The 18,039-nt window shown below is 68.4% G+C and overlaps 7 protein-coding genes across 7 annotated transcripts; 5 read left to right on the forward strand and 2 right to left on the reverse strand.

Moving 5' to 3' along the window:
- Positions 1 to 894: 894 nt before the first annotated feature.
- On the forward strand, positions 895 to 5,087 carry MICPUCDRAFT_43647 (uncharacterized protein; the record flags this gene model as incomplete). The annotated part of the gene is made up of 4 exons (XM_003064646.1): positions 895 to 1,785; positions 1,927 to 2,349; positions 2,904 to 4,791; positions 4,939 to 5,087. The coding sequence occupies 4 exons, from the start codon at positions 895 to 897 to the stop codon at positions 5,085 to 5,087; spliced, it is 3,351 nt and encodes a 1,116-aa protein (XP_003064692.1).
- Positions 5,088 to 5,431: 344 nt separating this feature from the next.
- MICPUCDRAFT_54682 (uncharacterized protein) lies at positions 5,432 to 6,932 on the forward strand. The gene is made up of 4 exons (XM_003064647.1): positions 5,432 to 5,882; positions 6,052 to 6,284; positions 6,505 to 6,543; positions 6,712 to 6,932. Exons 1-4 carry the CDS (start codon positions 5,472 to 5,474, stop codon positions 6,815 to 6,817), a joined length of 789 nt encoding a protein of 262 aa, XP_003064693.1. The 5' UTR covers positions 5,432 to 5,471; the 3' UTR covers positions 6,818 to 6,932.
- Positions 6,933 to 7,398: 466 nt separating this feature from the next.
- Positions 7,399 to 8,066, forward strand: MICPUCDRAFT_54683 (uncharacterized protein; the record flags this gene model as incomplete). Its single annotated transcript, XM_003064648.1, has 2 exons — positions 7,399 to 7,701; positions 7,848 to 8,066. 2 exons carry the CDS (start codon positions 7,399 to 7,401, stop codon positions 8,064 to 8,066), a joined length of 522 nt encoding a protein of 173 aa, XP_003064694.1.
- Positions 8,067 to 8,617: 551 nt separating this feature from the next.
- On the reverse strand, positions 8,618 to 10,132 carry MICPUCDRAFT_54684 (uncharacterized protein; the record flags this gene model as incomplete). The annotated part of the gene is made up of 4 exons (XM_003064765.1): positions 8,618 to 8,810; positions 8,918 to 9,118; positions 9,253 to 9,617; positions 9,812 to 10,132. 4 exons carry the CDS (start codon positions 10,130 to 10,132, stop codon positions 8,618 to 8,620), a joined length of 1,080 nt encoding a protein of 359 aa, XP_003064811.1.
- A 206-nt stretch (positions 10,133 to 10,338) lies between these two features.
- MICPUCDRAFT_54685 (uncharacterized protein) lies at positions 10,339 to 11,073 on the forward strand (the record flags this gene model as incomplete). Its single annotated transcript, XM_003064649.1, has 1 exon — positions 10,339 to 11,073. The coding sequence occupies one exon, from the start codon at positions 10,339 to 10,341 to the stop codon at positions 11,071 to 11,073; it is 735 nt and encodes a 244-aa protein (XP_003064695.1).
- Positions 11,074 to 11,301: 228 nt separating this feature from the next.
- Positions 11,302 to 16,207, forward strand: MICPUCDRAFT_54686 (uncharacterized protein; the record flags this gene model as incomplete). Its single annotated transcript, XM_003064650.1, has 7 exons — positions 11,302 to 11,505; positions 11,704 to 11,983; positions 12,126 to 12,766; positions 12,880 to 13,587; positions 13,763 to 14,827; positions 15,007 to 15,201; positions 15,401 to 16,207. 7 exons carry the CDS (start codon positions 11,302 to 11,304, stop codon positions 16,205 to 16,207), a joined length of 3,900 nt encoding a protein of 1,299 aa, XP_003064696.1.
- A 961-nt stretch (positions 16,208 to 17,168) lies between these two features.
- On the reverse strand, positions 17,169 to 17,761 carry MICPUCDRAFT_23673 (uncharacterized protein; the record flags this gene model as incomplete). Its single annotated transcript, XM_003064766.1, has 2 exons — positions 17,169 to 17,360; positions 17,501 to 17,761. Coding segments are annotated over 2 exons (453 nt in total), but the record flags the coding sequence as incomplete, so codon positions are not given.
- Positions 17,762 to 18,039: the final 278 nt, after the last annotated feature.

Raw genomic sequence — 18,039 nt, forward strand, 5'->3', positions numbered from 1 at the left:
GGTGGAGGAGGAGGAGGAGGAGGCCACCGCGCGGCGAAACGCCCGCGCCTCCACCCGCCGTCGTCCTCCGCGCGCGATCGCGTCCTCGAGACCGCGTCCGCGGCGGAGGACGACGAGGGCGCGAACGCCGCGGAGGAGGGCGCGGGAGCGACGTCCTCCGCCGAACGTCGCGCCCGCCGGCGCCGCCGCGGGGGCGCCGCCGGCCCCGGCCGCCGCCGCGCCGCCGCCGACGCGATCAAGGCCGCGAAAGCCGCGCGACGCGCGGAATCGCGCGCGGTCGCGGAAGCGCACGCGGAGACCGCCGCCGCGCGAGGCGCGTCCGACGCGGCGGCGGCGTTGCGCGAAGCCATCGCCGCCGCCGCCGCGGAGGACGCCGCGGACGCGAACGACTGTTCCGCCGCCGAAGAAGACGGCACCGTCGTCGAAAACCAAAGCCAAAACCAAAACCAAAACCAAAACCAAAACCAAAACGCGGCGCGCGAGTGGCTCGCGGCCGCCGCGCGCGCCGTCGCCATCGCGGAGCTCGCGTGCGCGGACGCCGCGACGCCGGAGACGCGCGCGGCCGCGGACGCGGCCGCGGACGCGGAGCTCGCCGCGCTGTGCGCGCTGTGCGTCCTCCTCGCGCGGCGGCGAGGAACGCGAGGAAGAGGCGGGAAAACGCGCGGCGCGCCGAGAGATTCGCCGTCGCTCGCGCTCGTCGGGGGACCGAACGCGGAGGCGTTCCGCGCGCGGCCCGGCGTGCGCCGCGCCGCGACGCTTCGCGCGTCGCTTCGACTTCTTCAGCTCGAGGCCGAGGCCGCGGCGGTGGTGACAATAGTGTCGGACGAAGGTACGGTGTCGGACGAAGGCACGGTGTCCGACGCGTGGCCCGCGGCGACGGCGACGCTCGCGACGATGGCCGTCCTCGGCGAGGAGTTTTGTCTTCTTCGCGAGCACGCGCGGTGGCGCGCCGCGGGCGGCGGGACCGGCGACGACCATGGAATCGCGAGCCACCTCCCCGCGCCGCCGCCGCTGCCGCCCGCGCTCGAGGCGGTCGTCCGAGGAGGCGACGCGAACGGCGCGAACGGCGCGTCGTCTGAGGGCGCGGAGGCGCTCCTCGAACGCATGGAGGAGTGCCACGTGTTGCTGCTTCACGGCCTGCACGCGTTGCGGCGACACGTGTCACATCGTCATTCGTGGGTGTCTTCTTCTGGGAGAAACGTTGGCGGAGAAACAATCGGAGGAGTCTCGATGATAACTCCCGGCGCGCGCGCGTTGCTGTCCCCCACGCTCGGCGCGTTTCTGCATCCGCGGTTTCCCTTTCGCGCGCGGCTCCGCCGCCGCGCGCTTCGCCTCGTCGCCGCCGCGGCGACGTCGACGTCGCTCGCGTCTTCCGCGGCGACGGCGGCCGGCGACGCGGACGCCAAGGCGGCGGCGAAGGCGGCGGCGAGCGCGCTGTGCGAGCACGTGTGGCCGTCGTTATCGGCGCTCCTGGAAGTGGACCACCCGGCCAGAAGAGCCGCCGGCGTAACCGCCGCGGAATCCGAACGCGGCGCAATATCGACGTCGACGTCGACCGGGTGCGCGCGGTACGTCATCGAGACGTCGTCGCGGTGCATCTCCGCGTTCTTGCGCAGCGGCGCGTGGGGTTGGGGCAGGGCGGAGCGGGAGATATGCGCGCCGCACGCGCCGACGGCGTTTTGGAAAGCCGCGGGTCCCCCGTACCGCGCGCTCGCGTTGCGGATGTACTCGAGGCTGAAGGCGCGTTCTATCTCACACTGGTCCCCATACGACCCCGTCGGCGTGGTGAACGCCGATCCTTAAGGACTTTATCTCCCGTCGTGTCTCTCCGCCCAGGGTCCCTCGCTTTCAATCCCGACACACCTCGACGCCTTTCAACTCCAACTGACGCCTTTCAACTGACGCCTTTCAACTGACGCCTTTCAGGACGCGTCGCCGGTGCTCCAAGCCGGCGTCGGCGCGCCGCTGCTGAAACTCTGGGTCCTCGCCGCGCTCGACCCCGCGGCGACGGCGAAGGGCGACTTGGGCGAGGGCGACTTGGGCGTCTCCGGGATCGGCCGCGCGCGCGCGCGTCTGACGCGCGCGGCGCGGCGACATCCGACGCTGTCGGCGATTTTGCCGCCGCCGATTTTGACGACGCGTTCTGAAGGCGTCGGCGTCGATCCGAACGACTCCGCGAGGTCGGTCGCCGACCCCGGGGACGCGTCGTGCGCGCCGCCGCTCGCGGTCCGCGCGGGCTGGGTCCGCGACGCGCTGAGGGCGTCTTCCGCGTGCGGCGACCCGCGCGCGGCGACCGCGGCGGTCACCGCGGTGAACAACGCGGTGTTCGAAGTGGACGCGGCGAGGCGCGTTCTATCTCACACTGGTCCCCATACGACCGCGTTCGCGTGGTGAACGCCGATCCTTAAGGACTTTCTTTGCCCGGCGATTCTCTCCGCCCACCCCTCGCTTTCAATCCCGACACGCCTCGATGCCTTTCAACGTCAACTGACGCCTTTGAACTCCGCCTTTGAACTCCGCCTTTGAACTCCAGAGCCGCGGAGACGCGCGGGGGTCCGCTCGCGTCGGCGTGGGCCGACGCCGTCGCCGGCGTCGGCGCGGCGGCGGTTTTCGCGCACCCCGCGGCAACGCACATCGCGCTCCCGGACTCGGGCGATCGATCGGTCGGTCGCACGCGGTTGACGGACGCGACGGTTCGCGTCGCGGAGAGACACGCGAAGGCGACGAAAGCGCTCGAGACGGCGGCGGCGACGGCGGTGAGACTGCTTCCCATACGACCCCGTTCGCGTGGTGCACGCCGTTCCTTAAGGACTTTTCCCGTCGTCACTCTTCACCCGCGCTTCCCTTTCAACGTACGTTTGACCGGTAAGACGTTTGACTGACCGATCGCTTCACCCACGCAGTATTCGGCGGCGGCGGCGAGCGCGCACGCGGGGAGCCACCGCGCGGAAGCCGCGGCGCGCGCGGCGGCGCGCGCGGAGGACCACGTCGGCGCCACGTCGGCGTGGCTCGGCGAATGCGCGGCCGCGCTCGCCGCGATCTTCTCCGCGAACGACCAATCGAAGAACCCCGCGGCGCTTCGCGCGGCGGCGGCGCTGTGCCACGTCGCGTGGGAGCGGCCCCCGGCGTCGTCGCGATCGTCGTCGACCGCGTGCCACGAGCGCGTCGCCTTCGACCTCGCGGTCGACGCCGTGTGGGCGGGCGTCCACGCCTCGGTCGCGTCGTGCCAGAACGGTCGCGACCTCGCGCGTCACGTCGTCGCCAACCACGTCCGCCGCGCCGTCGCGCGTTCCGTCGGACACGCCGGCGGACACGTCGGCAGACGACCCGGGGAGAGGTTTCCGTGCCCGCGCGTCGGCACGATCGCCGCCGCGGTCGGCGGCCTCCGCGCGATGACGCGCGTCGTGGCGCGCGCGGAGAGCGCCGGGCTCGTCCCGGAGACGATCGCGGACGTGCTGCCCTTTCTCGCCGGCGCGCTGGTCGACGCGACGACGCCGCCGCCGCCGCCGCCGAACCCGGCGGAGGCGGCGCCGCCGGCGTCGCGGTCGGAGGTATCGCCGCCGTCGGTGCGATGCGCCGCGTACGCGTTCCTCGGCGCCGTCCTCCACGCGCACCCGGGTCTCATCGCGAGCGGTGCGCCTCTCCCTCTCGCGGGCGGGGAGCATCTGCGCGGGCGCGGGCGCGTGCCGGCCGCGGTGACCGCCGCCGCGGCGAGGGAGGTGTGCCGCGCCGCGGCGCGCGCCGCCGTCGCGGAGGTGGCCGCGGCGTCGGGGCGCGCGGGCGCCGCCGCGGCGGTGGACGCGATGAACGGCGGCGGAGGCGAGAAGAAGGATGCTACGGATAACGACGCTGACGTGGCGCCACGTGGCGCGTATCTGTACGCGACGCCGTCGGCGACGGCGGCGAAGCAGCGGCTCAAGACGCTCCTCGGGCCGTCGCCGCCGTCGGGGCCGTTCGACGACGTCATGCGCGCGTTCGCGCCGCCGGGACACGAACCGTCGCACACCACCGGGAATACGAACCGTCACAACGGTGTAGCACACACGCCGACGTACTCCGGAGGATCGCATTCGCGTCCACGTCAGCATCATCAGTCGACGATCGCGACCGTCGCGGACGCGCCCGTCGGGAAGGACGTCGACGCCGCCGTCGCCGCCGCGCGGTGGCTGCGCGCGTACGCGTCGTCGGACGAAACGGCCAGACGATGGGCGTTACGCGACGCGATACCCGCGCTGCGCGGCGCGCTGAGCGAGGCGGGCGACCGGCGGCTCCGCGAGGCGGCTCGCGAGGAGGTGACGGCGCTGTGGGGGGCGCTGGGGGCGGAGGCGGGGGAGCCGCCGCCGCCGCCGCCGCCGCCGCCGCCGCAATACGCGTCATCGTCCGGGTTCGACTCGCCTCCGCGCGGCGCGGCGTCGAGCGCGCTCTCGCGCGCGGCCGCGGTCCGCGACGACGCGGTCGCCGCGCGCGCGCCGTGGCCGGCCGACGTCCCGGACGTCGTCTCGTTCGCGTCGCTGAAAGCCGCCGCCGCAGCCGCCGCCGCCGCGGGAGGCTCTTCGACCGCGACCGCCGCGGCGAATAAAAAAGTCTCCGTAGTCGGCGCGGTGCACGCGCGCGACCCGCCCGCGGGGACCAAGGTCGTGACGAACCCGAAGACGCAGCGCGCGTACGACATGCTGTTCATCACTCTGGGCGATCACACCGGGGCTCGGATCCGCGCGCAGTTGATCGGTCGCCCCGCGAAGCGCGCCGCGGCGGCGTTGGACGCCGAGCGCGGCGGCGGACGCGGAGGAGGTGAGACTGCTTCCCGTACGACCCCGTTCGCGTGATGCACGCCGTTCCTTAAGGACTTTTCCCGTCGTCACTCTTCACCCGCGCTTCCCTTTCAACGTAAGTTTGACCGGTAAGACGTTCGACTGACCGATCGCTTCACCCACGCAGGCGGTCAACGCGTCGTGATCGGCCTGTGCGGCGTCGTCGCGCGGTCGGCTAACCCGGGGAGGGAGGGCGGGCTCGTGACGGTGTGGGATCCGAAAGAGGCGAGCGCGCTCGTGATGCGCCCGGACCATCCCGTCGCGTTGAAGCTGTGACGACGACGACGACGACGACGACGACGAGGACGGGTCTATGATACGATGGCGACGATAGCGGCGGGGCATCTACCTTCGAAGGTAGCTATCATAGCAAACTTTTTGTGATGACGCGCGAAGCGCGCTCCCCCTCACAGCCACGTTTATCCATTTCGGTCGGGTGCCGACGTCATACCTCTCCGCGCCGCGCCACCGTCGCGCGCGATGCACGGCGCGACCCTCGCGCGCGCCTCCGCGCTCGGCGCTCGGACGACCGCGTCGTCGTCGTCCGCGGCGACGGCGTCGAGACCCGCCGCCCCCCTCCGCGGCGTCGGGGCCCCGGGCTCCCGCGGCGGCGGCCGCCCGGGATCGCTCTCGCGACGTCGAGGCGTCTCGATCGTCGCGATGGCGGGCCGGCGGAAGAAGCAGCAGAAGCGAAAGGAGAAGTCGTCGTCGTCCTCGCCGCCGGCGTCGCCGTCGCCGGCGTCCTCCGGCGATCCCGCGGCGTCGCCGGCGTCGCCGTCCGCGTCGACGAACGACGCGTCACCGCCGCGCGGGCCCGAGCGACTCTCCCAGAACGACTGGGCCGAGATCGAGCGTCAGAACGCGATCGCCGCCGCCGCGAAAGCCGCCGCGCCGGGGCCCGGCCCGGCGCGAGACGGTATCCTGGACAAGCTCCTCAGCTCCGACGCGATGCTGCTGTTCGCGGTGGACGGCGTGTGCCCGGAGCTCGTGAACGGGCGAGTCGCGATGTTCGGGTTTTTCACCGCGCTGATCAAAGAGCTGGTCACGGGGCAGTCGTTCACGACGCAGCTGGTGCGTCCGTGTCGCGGCGTGGTAGCGTGGCGCGCCGCCACGTGTCACGTCGACAGCCAACAACAACCAACCACACGTTAGCAACATCCACGTCATCATATCTCCTCGACTATCCTCCAATCACCGATCGTTCCGCCTCCGAACTGACCAACCGCGTCGCGCCGCGTAGGCGTATAATCTCACGCACGGCGTCTCGCCGACGATCATCGCGCTCGTCCTCGTTGGCACGCTCGCGCCGTCGTTCATGGCGGACGCGAAGGAGACGCCGTGGACGGGCGGCGACGGCGTCGCGCGGTACAACGACGACGCCACGGCGAAAGGGAAGCGGCGGTACCTGTGCGATCCGAGGGCGCTCGACGTCAGGCGCGTTCACATGATTCACACTGGTCCCCATACGACCGCGTCCGCGTGTTGGACGCCGATCCTTAAGGACTTTCGCCGTTTGCCGCTCACGCCGGTTCCCGTACGACCGCGTGTATCTCCGCCCACCACCCCCCGCTGCTTTCAATCCCGACGCGCATCGACGACGCCTTTCGACTCCACCCCTGACGCGCCTTTGAACTCCACCCACCCCGACGTCGTTTCGCTTTGAACGGACCCTCCCTCGACCCTCGTCAATCAGCGGCTTGCCCGGGATCGATTCGCCCGTCGGTCGCCTGGGGTGCGTTCTACACACTGGTCCCCATACGACCGCGTTCGCGTGGTGAACGCCGATCCTTAAGGACTTTGCCCGGCGTCTCTCTCCGCCCAGCCCTCGATTTCAAACCCCGACCTCGGCGCCTTTCAACTCCGCTTCTGACGCCTTTCAACTCCACCCAACTCCACCCAGGTTCGCGCCAGTCGCGGAGCTTTGGAACGGGCGCGCGGCGATGACGGGGTTGATCTTGACGTTCGTCATCGAGGGCGCGCTCGGGCACGGGATATTCAGGGCGTGACGCGACGCGATTACGCGACGCGATGGATGATGGACGGAGGATGGATCGACAGAGGGAATGGGGCGCGGGCGTCGCGACGCCGAAGAATACCTGTAGTATCACTTTTTACAGTATGCGGATCTCATCACCGAATCCCACGTGCGCTTTTTCGATCTGATGATGGCTCGTCCGCGGCGCGTCCACTTCTCGTCGCGCGCGCTCGCCGTCTCCCGCGTGCATCTTCGCGGCGTCGAGGACGAAGACGCGCCCCACCCCGCGCGCGCCCAGATCCGCCGCGCGCGCGTCGCGTCGACGGCGAGAGGAGGGAGGCACGTCGAGAGAGCGCGCGTCGACGCGACGCTTCGTCGGTTAGTTAATATCTGCGCGGAGTAGGAGGTGCCGCGCCCGATATTTAGCTCGCAGGGCGACGGTGCGAGACGATGCGCGCGGCCGCGTCCGCGACCGCGTCCACGTCGTCCTCGCGCGCGTCCTCCTCCTCCTCCCGCGTCGGATGCGGGGCCCGACGCCACCGCCGCCTCGAGCGCGCCGCGCCGCCGCCGCGGCGCCGCGGTGGGGCCCGAACTCTCGTGACGACGACGACGATGAGCTCCAAGCCCGACCCGAGCCCGCTGAACGGCAAACTCCATCGCGCGCTGCCTCTCCCCATCTCGACGCCGCGAGGGTACATGTGGAACGAGATCCGTAAACTTCGCCCGTCCACCGCGGAGGAGGCGGAGTGCCAGCCCACGAAGGACTCGTGCAGCATCGAGCGCATCGCGATGAAGTACGACGAGCGGTGCTGCGCGTGCGACGGGTGCGGGATCGTGAAGACGAGATCGTTCGGCACGTCGCGCGTGAAGCGATCGCGATCGACGCAGGTGGGAGGAGTCGCGTCCGTCGCGTTGGTCCCCATACGACCGCGTTCGCGTGGTGAACGCCGATCCTTAAGGACTTTTGCTGTCGTCCCTCTCCGCCCACCCCTTCCTTTCAATCCCCGCCTGACGCCTTTCGACTCCCCGCCCCGACGACCCCACCCTCTCGACGACATCAGATGAAGTGTCTCCTCTGCGGCGGCTTGGGGTACGTCCGCGTGTGCACGACGCGCGTCGAGCCGGACTTCAGCGCGAGCGGGAAGGACTCCATGCCCGCGGACTACGATCCGTATGGTTTGGGCTTGCCGAAGACGCCGAACGATCCGCTGTGCGAGCTAGACGAGGACGGCAAGTCCGTCGACGGGAGCGACAGGACGTGGAAGCCGACGATGGAGTGAGGCGCGTTCTGTACGAGCGAACGTCGGGGTGGAGTTGAAAGGCGTCAGTTGAAGTTGAAAGGCGTCGAGGGCGGGGATTGAAAACGTGGTGTAAGCGGAGAGATGCGCCGGGAGATAAAGTCCTTAAGTAACGGCGTTCACCACGCCAACGGGGTCGTACGGGAACCAGTGTATGGGACGCACCTGAGTGAGGAGGGTCGTTCCGCGCGAGCGAACGATTTGATCGGTCGGCGACGCGCGGTACCGTGTGATTTTTTGGGGCGAACGGAACGGACGGACCGCGCGTTTGGCGACGCGCGCGTCGTTTCGCCCCCGGGGTGGGGATAGGGGGATGGGTTTGGGTGGGGAGAAAGCACTACAGTACTGTATCATCAGCGGTTGTAAGCGTGGCCGCGAATCAATTCTTTCGTTTCGTTCGTTCGCGAAAAGTACATTCTTATAAAAAGTTCTCCTCTCCCCGAGGGTCTGTCTGTCTGTCTTCTCCCGTCCCCCCCATCCCATCCCGTCCACGCACTCCGTCCCGCACGCGTCTCACCTCACCGTGCCCTCGCTCACTTCGTCTTGTCCGAGATCTCGCGCTTGCACATCGGGCAGCACCGGTTATCTTCCAGCCACGGCCGCAGGCACTCCGCGTGGTACTGAGGGTAATCGTCCACACGAGCGTTGATATCGGGGTGCAGTTGAAAGGCGTCAGAAGCGGAGTTGAAAGGCGTCGAGGTGTGTCGGGATTGAAAGCGAGGGACCCTGGGCGGAGAGAAACGCCAGGAGAGAAAGTCCTTAAGGATCGGCGTCCACCACGCCGACGCGGTCGTATGGGAACCAGTGTGAGAGAACGCGCCCGATGCCGACACCTCGGCAGCGTCGTCACCGCGTCGTCCTCCTCGAACGCCATCCGGCACACCGCGCAGTCCTCCGATTGGCTATCGTCGTCCATCCGATTCTCCTCTTGATTCGCTGACGTGTCATAATTATTACCGCCACGCCGTTTCGACGACAGCACGGAGGACCAGGGCTCCACCGGCAGCGCGTCGATGACGTCGTCGGGCAGGCCCCTCGACTGGAGTTGAAAGGCGTCAGTGGCGGAGTTGAAAGGCGTCGCGGCGTGTGTGTCGGGATTGAAAGGAAGGGGTGGGCGGAGAGACACGCGCGCCGGGAAGTAAAGTCCTTAAGAAACGGCGTTCACAACGCCAACGGGGTCGTATGGAAACCAGTGTGAGACCCTGAACGTGCCTGCGTCCCCATGCGTTCGCCCAACGCGGTCAGATCTTCGTACGTCATCGCGTCCGTGTCGACGCCGTCGTCGTCGCTGTACACGACGCCCGTCTCCTCGTCCACGGCGTGTCCGGCCATCTGGAGCATCCGCGCGCGCCACTGCGCGCGTTCTTCTTCCATCAGCGCGCGCGCGAGCGCGACGGACTCGTCCTCGTCCTCTTCGCCTTCGTCGGCGGCGCCGCCGACGACGCCCGCGGCGGCGTCGTAGTCGCCGCCGCCGAGCGCGAAGTACGCGCGCTCTTGCTCCTCGAGCATCCTCGCGAGCGCGATGGATTCGTCCTACGACGAGTAAGGGGAAGAGGAAGAGGCGGGCGGCGGCGTCGGGGTGAGAACGGATCCGAGGCGAGGTCGCGCCGACGAAAGAAAGAAATTCGAAGGGGAACGACAGCTGTCGCAGCGCGCGTCGACCGCGCTCGTCGAGCGGATGCGGGTGGATCTCGCGCGCGACGCGCCTCTTTCGGGGACGGCGCGACGACCGCGGCCGCGACGCCGTCGATCCCCTCGTCGCCCTCGGAGGACGCCCCCGAGGACGACGACGCCCGCGGCGCGTTTTCCGCGTCGTCGCGCGCGTCGTCGTCGTCGAATACGTCGTCGTCGTCGTCGTCGCGGAACACGCGCAGTTCGCCAGAATAATGCGTCGTCGTCTTCGCCGCATGATTTCCTCCGCCGGCGCTCGCGAGGCGCGGCTTGCCGTTGCTCGGCGGCGTCGACGGCACGGACGCGTCGCGCGGTCGTCGTCGCGGCGGCGTCGCCGCGGGCGCGGACGGCGGCGGGATGTCGACGCGTTCGCTCATCTGGCGGGGGCGCGCGGCGGCCGCGCGAGACGGAATGAGAGATGCGTTTCGGTCGTTCCGAGGCCGGAAGCCGGGGGAACCGAGACGGAAAAATGCTTCCGTTGAAAACGAGAGCGATGCCGACTATTTCCTCCTGTCCCCCCTCTCCCCATCCCCCGTCTCCAGAGCGCGACGCGCGAGGAGTCGTCGCGGCGCGGGCGCGCGCGATGCCGCAGACGCCGTACGACGCGGAGAAAGAGCGCATCGCGCAGGACAGGAAGGAGAAGGCGCAGCGCGATGTCCTGAGAGCGCGCGCGGCCGCGAGAGCGGCGGAGAAAAAAGTCGCCGCGATGCGGACGCGAGGCGCCAACAAAAGCAACGACAACGCCGACGCCGACGCCGACGCCAACACCTCCCCGCGCTCGGCGCGACGCATACGAGACGACGCGAGCGCGAGCGCGTGGGGGCTCGCGCCCGCGGCGTGGAACGCCGCCGGCGGCGAGGTCGTCGACCTCACCTCCGAGGTGCTCTCGCTGCGGCGCGAGCAGGCGCGATGGGAGCGCGAGAGGACCGAGCGCGTCGACCGCGAAGACGCCATGGCGAAAGAGATCGAGCGCACTTCCAAAGCGAACGAGGAGCTCGAGGGCGCGATCGACTCCCCGGTGAAGCTCGTGGTGAACCTCCGGGGGGGGGGCGCGGCGGGAGGGCTCGAGAACGTGCCGCCGGGGGGGACGGCGCAAATCTCATCAGGCGAAGAACCCTCCGAGCCGCAGCCGGGACTCCACCCGGGGCTGCCGCAGACGGTGGAGCCGCCGCCGAGGGTGCTCGTCTCCGTCACCGCGAACGAGGGGCACGTCGCGAGCGTCGTCACGGAGATGCGGTTGCTGCGACGCGAGATGCGCGCCGAGCGCGAGCGCGCGTTTCAAGCCGAGGCGCGTTTCGTTTTCGCGCGTTCACACTGATCCCCGTACGACCCCGTCGGCGATGTGAACGCCGATCCTTAAGGACTTTACTTCCCGGCGTCTCTCTCTCTCCGTCGCTCTCTCTCGTCCGATGAAGCGTCGTCCACGTCATCAAATAACTAACCAACCAATCACATCACTTCCCGCCTCGTCGCCCACCAATCAAACGACCCGCAGGCGAGACAAGAGAGACAGCTGGCGAACGTCAAGCGCGGCGCGGAGAGCGCGATGCGCACGGCGGAACGCGTCGCGGAATCGCACGCGGTGTACATGCAGCAGGCGATGCGCGCGGCGGAGTTTCGCACGAACACGATGGGGATGCTGCTCCCGAGCAGCAAGCGGCAGTGGATGGCGACGCAGGAAAAGTTCAACGCCGCCGACGTCGCCGAGGAGGCGCTCAACAAGGCGCGTTCCGTCGTTTATCTCACACTGGTCCCCATACGACCGCGTCGGCGTGATGAACGCCGATCCTTAAGAAGGACTTTCTCTCCCGGCGTCTCTCTCCGCCCATCACCCCTTCCTTTCGATCCCGACACACCTCGACGCCCGCCTTTCAACTCCACCCCTGACGCGCCTTTCAACTCCACCCCGACGCTTTGAACGATGGACCCTCCTCGACCGAATCGATAGATAAAAAACGGGACGCCGAAATCCACCGGGTCGCTCGAGGAGGTGCAACAGGAGATGCTCGAACGGCGACAGAAGCGGCACAGGGAGCGGCTCGGACGCGTCGCCGTCGCCGCCGCCGCGTTCGCGGTGGCGACCGTGCACGCGAACGCGGCGGCGGCGAAAGCCGCGGAGATGGAGGAGGAGAAGCAGAAGCACATCAGGCGCGTATTCTATCTCGCACTGGTCCCCATACGACCGCGTCGGCGTTGTGAACTTCATTCCTTGAGGACTTTCTCTCCCGGTTCTTCTCTCCGCTCACCACCCCTCGGTTTCATTCGATCCCGACGCACGCGCCTCGACGCCTTTCGACTCCGCTTCTGACGCCTTTCAACTCCACCCCGACGTTCGTCGCTTCGCTTCGCACGACGGAACGACCCTCAGAGAGGAGCAAGAGGCGTTGGATAAGCTCGCGTTCTTCAAGGTCATCACGGATTACTTCTCTCCCGTGTACTTCATGTCCGACGAAGAGAAGCGACGGCGCGAGGAGATTCGCATGCGGAAGCAGAGCGCGCGCGCGGAAGAGGCGAGGAAGCGCGCCGCGGAGGAGGAGGCGGAGCAGTACCACGAGCGCGAGGCGAAAAAGACGCAGCGCGCGTGGGCGGCTCGCGCCGCGGAGAGAGACGCCATGGACGAGATCACCGCCGCGTTCGACGACGCCGAGCGCGTCGTCCTCAAGACGCTGCGGCGCGTCGCGCAGGACGCGCGCGCGGAGGCGAAAGCGCTGGGGGTGAGCTTGATCGACCGCCCCGCGCGTTTGAAAGAGGGCTCGCCGTCGTTTGAAAGGGTCTTCGGCGCGGTGAAGGAGGCGCGATCGCGGACCAAGGCGGCGTTGGAAAACGTCAAGAGTCGCGCGCTCGGCGAGATTTTCGCCGCGCAAGAGGCGGGGTTCGTGACGGAGACGTGGCGGAAGCAGTCGGACTCGCGGTACCGCGCGTTCTGCGGGCTGCTTCAGTCGCTGCTTCAGAGTTTCGAGAAGGCGACGGCGGCGGTGGTGGCGAATCCGGAGGCGCCGGCGGAGCCCGAGGTGCGTACGAACGTTTTTCACCCGTCCCTCGGTTTCAATACTCTATTATCTATTCCATCGCGCCTTTCAACTGACCGATGAACGAACTTGTGAAACCAACCGCCCTCCCGCAGTCGCACTTCGACGTCGGGCACAGGTTCAGCACGTTGTCCGCGGAGGTGGACATACCGAAGGGCCTCGCCGCGGACACGATGACGCTCCTGATGCCGATCGCGAAGGAGCTCACGCGAGATGCCGCGGAGACGCGAGAGGCGATCGCGGTGGCGGCGGCGGACCAGACGGTGCCGTTGCGTCACTGCCTCAAACGCGCCGACGACGCGATTCGCGCGTCCATCAAGCGCGCGTTGAAACCGTTGTGCGCGGGGGTGAAATCCGGGCGCGCGTACGGCGAGGTGTCGAAACAAGCCAGGAACGCGATGTTCAACGTCATCACCGGCGCGGAGTACGAAGTAACGGCCGCGTTGAAGGCGTTAAAACCCGCGGCGGTGTACGCCGTGTGGGCGACGGTGAACACGTCGCCGAAACCCGCGGGGTTCGTCGTCGGCGGCGAACGCATGGACGAGCAGATCCGGAAAGTTCGCGTCGAGCTCGCGAGGTATAAAAACTCCCTCGAACGCGTCATCGCGTCCGTCACCGTCGCCCTCGGCGACGCCCTGTGCACGGACAAGAACCCCGCGGACGGCGAGGAGGGCGAGGGCCCGTACGTCGACGCGCCGCCCGCGCCGGCGCGGATGCTCAACGGCCTCCTCCCCGTCGTGCGGAAGATGCGACGCGTCGCGGAGGGTTGGAGCGGGCTCGTGGACGACGTCGCGAGCGCGGAGGTGCGTTCTATCTCACACTGGTCCCCATACGACCGCGTTCGCGTGGTGAACGCCATTTCTTAAGGACTTTTGCCGTCGTCTCTCTCCGCCCACCCCCCGCTTTCAATCCCCGCCCGCGACGCCTTTCAACTCTGCTTCTGACGCCTTTCAACTCCACCCCGACATTCGCTCGCAGGCGGGCGCGACAGGCGGGTTCCCGTCCACGGTCGCGGTGGACCTCGTATCCGTCGCGGGGTTCGCGCGCCGCGCGCTGGAAGCCGCGGGAGACGACGCGAAGGTGGTGATGACGGCGTGCGCGTGCGATCCGCCGCCGCGGGAGAAGACGGACGCGGAGCTCATGGAGGAGGAGGAGGGCGAGAAGGACCCGAACGCGCCGCGGAAGAAGGAGACGATCGAGCTCGAGGCGAAGGCTGCCGCGGACGGCATCGTGGACGCCGCGACGGCGACGGCGAACAAGATCACCGCGCTCGCCGCGTCGTTGAAGGACGCCGTCGCGGACCCCACCGCCGGGGACGACCAGGACGCGGAGTTCTTCTTGGACCCCGAGGACGCGGTGCCGACGCCCAAGTCGCTCGCGGACGTCCAAGCGTTAACTGCCGCCGCGCGGGCGTTACAAATCGCCATGCGCGACGTCTTCGACGACCTCGCGGAGGATGTCCGCGACGCGAGTCTCGTGACGCGCGACGCGATGCCCGAGTTGCCCGAGGAGGCGGCGATCGAAGTCGGCAGCGACAGCGGGCAGGCGTTGGACGAGGGCGGCGGCGAGAGCGACGACGACGACGAGGGCGGCGGCGGCGGCGTCATCCCGGCGTTCGGCGCGAAGGCGAAGAAGGATGCGAAGGGAAATCTCGTGAAGAAAAAGAAAGGCGGCGACGACGACGACGAGGAGGAGGAGGAGGAGGAGGATGTCGTGGCGATGGCGAAACTTCGCCGCGCGCGAATGGCGGCGCAGGCGCGACGCGACCTCGGCGAAGCCGCCATCGCCGCCATGCGCGACGCGGAGACGACCGCGAAGGAAGTCATCGAGTCCGCGATGCGCGACGCCGGCGCGGCGATGTTCGCCGCGCTCGACGCGGAGGACACGCGGTGGCGGCGGCTGCCGCACCCGCCGTGCCCCGGCGTCGTCCACCTGGGCGTCGCCGCCGCCGCGGCGGCGGCCGCCGCCGCCGCGCTCCCCGAGGAGGACAAGGACGTCGAGGACGAGTGGGAGGCGGACTCGGTGAACGGGATCGGCGTCCAGGTGCGTTCTGGTTACACTAGTCCCCATACGACCGCGTCGGCGTGGTGAACGCCGATCCTTAAGGACTTTCGCCGGCGCATCTCTCCGCCCATCCCTCGCTTTCAATCCCCGCCATCGACGCCTTTGAACTCCAACTGACGCCTTTCAACTCCACCCCGACTGACGCCTTTCAACTCCAGACGGACGGCGGGCCGAGAGAGGACGCGGAGGAGGAGGAGGAGGAGGAGGAGGAGGAAGCCGCGCCGTCCGAGCCGGAGACGTTGCCGTCGCAGAAGCCGGGCTGGCGCGCGCCGCGAGATATCTACCTCCTCCTCCGCACGTACTTCCAGAGCCGTAAGGGCGGCCTCAAGGCTGCGGTGCTCGACATGGATAAGGTGCGTTCTTCTCACACTGGTCCCCATACGGCCGCGTCGGCGTGGTGAACGCGATTCCTTAAGGACTTTCTCTCCCGGCTTATCTCTCCGCCCAGGGTCCCTCGCTTTCAATCCCGACACACCTCGTTGCCTTTCAACTCCGCTTCTGACGCCTTTCAACTCCACCCCGATATCATCGCTCGTATGGAACGACCCTAAGCTCGAGAAGGGCGGCTTATCGCGCGGGGAGCTTCGGTACCTCGTCGTGCAAGCTGTCCCGGACGTCACGATCCGAGAGTTGAGGCACTTCGAGGTGGAAGTCGCGGACGTGCGGAGCGGCGATTGCGACGGCGACGGCGAGGGCGAGGCAGAGGGCGCCGTCGTCGTGAGTTTGGAGGCGCTGAGGGACCGCGTGCGGAGCGCGCAGAGGGCGCACAAGGCGGCGAGGGCGAGAATGGCGCTCGGGAACGCGCCGCCGCCGCCGGACGCCGCGGATGGTGCCGATGGGGGTGCCGATGCCACCGCCGCCGCGGCCGCGCCGTCGTCCGTCGCCGGAGAGAGCGAAGCGTCCGCGCCGCCGCCGTCGAAGAAGCCTCCGACGAAGAAACCGCTGCCGCCGTCCAAGGGCGGCCCAAAACCGCCGCCGCCGCCGCCGACGCACCGCCCCCCCGACGTCCGCGGCCTCGACCGCGCTTTATCCGCGCTTCGAGACGCGTTCGAGCGCGAGGGCGACGACCTCACCGCGCGCGCGCTCTTCGATCGCTTCGACGGCGACGGCGACGGGTTGCTCGACGCGGACGAGTTTCGAGTTTTGTGCCAGACGCTCGTGCCGTCGTTTAGCCCGGCGGAGACGCGGTTCGCGCTCGCGCACGTGTTCGAACGCATCGAAGCGGACCCGGACGAGGACATCATGGGCGAGCTCGCGATCGTGCATCTGATGAAGACGTCGCCGCCCGCGCACGGGACGATTCCGTTCGTCGCGTTCGAGGAGGCGATCAAGAGTTTAGGGCACCGAGACGAGGAGTGAGGTGTCTCGTCGTAGTGACGCGCAATATTTCGCGTAAAGAGTGTCTAGCAGACTGGAGCGAAGCTCCTGTCTATAGACACCAGCTGTACGAACGTACTTTCGTACGAAGGTACGTGTACTGCTCTCAGACTCGACTCTCATCAATCATCACGACTTCAGTTGGAGCAGTCGACCCTCGCACTGCGCCTTTCGAAACGTCCAGTAGTTGGCGCGGATCACGTCCGTCTTCGCGAGCGTGCTGAACGCCCAGATCGCCTCGCGCGCGCGCGCCGTGGACGTGTCGGTTGACGTTCCGTCTTCCCCCCCGCCGTCCTCCCCGCCCCCCTCCCCGCCGCCGCGGGTCAAAATTTCCGCGAGCAGTCCGAGCGCGTGCCGCGAAGGCGCCGGCGGCGCGCACGGCGTCTCGCCGTCCATCGCCGCCGCCGCCGCGCTCGCGCTCGCCCTCCTCGTCTTCACGCCGCCGGGAGATCGCTGACTCGTCTCCATCGGGTCGCCCTCGTCGTCCTCTCGCGACGACCCGCCGCCGCCGCCGCCGCTCACGACGCTCGTCCACGCGCCGCAGTGCCGCCGCGCGACGCGTTCGCCGCGCGCCCACCCGACGTGTTTCAATCGCAGAAGGCCTCGCGCGTAGTTCCACGCCGACTCGTTGTCCGGCGCGAGGTCGATCTTCGCCTCGACGTACGCGAGCTCGTCGTCGACGACGGCGAGCGACGGCCGTTCTATACAAGCGAATGTCGGGGTGGAGTTCAAAGGCGTCAGTTGAAGTTGAAAGGCGTCGATGGCGGGGATTGAAAGCGACGGGTGGGCGGAGAGATGCGCCGGCAAAAGTCCTTAAGGATCGGCGTTCACAACGCGAACGGGGTCGTATGGGAACCAGTGTATAGAACGCACCTGACGGCGAAGGGACCGCCGCGTCGGACGCCGCGTCGGACGCCGCCGCCTCGGCGGCGGCGCGTCCGACGACGCAGTGCCATCGCGCCGACCACGCGCTGTTGTTTCGGACGTCCGCGTCGATCATCCGCGACGCGTACGCCTTCTCTTCCTCCCACAGCCCGAACCGAGCGACGACCCAGCCGCGGTGGCTCCACGCGTGGTAGTTTTTCGCGTCGGCGTCGAGGGCTTCTTCGACGACTTTCAGGTTTCGACGCGCCGCCTGCGATGGGTCGAGGGGAGACGCGTGTCAGGTGTGCGGGGACGTGATTGGTGGATAGCTTTTCACACGTGTCAAAACGTGTGGTCAAAACGTGGGGTCGCGTGGACATAAAGCGAGCGGTCTTCTTCGTCGCGTCTCACCTCCGCCGTCCCGACGGCGCCGACGCAGAGCCTCACGTGATTCCAGACTTGGTAATTCTTCGGCGTGCGCAGCGCCTTCTTCTCCGCGAACGCGAGCTCGTCTCGCAGCGCGTGTGGGTTTTTCGCCAGGTTCTGAGGGTCGGAGATCAAGACCCAGCGGCGGTGCCACGCGGTGTAGTCCGCGCCGTTGAGCGCGATGCAGTGTTCGGTGACTCGAAGCGCGCGCTCGGAGCGCTCGTCGGACCTGAGGGTCGTTCCATACAAAGCGATGGCGGGGTGGTGTTCAAAGGCGTCAGTTGGAGTTGAAAGGCGTCGATGGCGGGGATTGAAAGCGAGGGATGGGCGGAGAGACGCGCCGGGCAAAGTCCTTAAGGATCAGCGTTCACCACGCGAACGGGGTCGTATGGGGACCAGTGTATAGAACGCACGCGACGATCGCGCGAAAATACGCAGACGCTTCCGCGTGCTCCTCCGAGTAGGCGATGCGGACGACTGCACGGACGCGCGGGATGGGTGGACGGAGTGCGAAGAACGTCAGG

This window comes from Micromonas pusilla (genome assembly GCF_000151265.4).
Source record: "Micromonas pusilla CCMP1545 genomic scaffold MICPUCscaffold_18, whole genome shotgun sequence".
NCBI lineage: Eukaryota > Viridiplantae > Chlorophyta > Mamiellophyceae > Mamiellales > Mamiellaceae > Micromonas > Micromonas pusilla.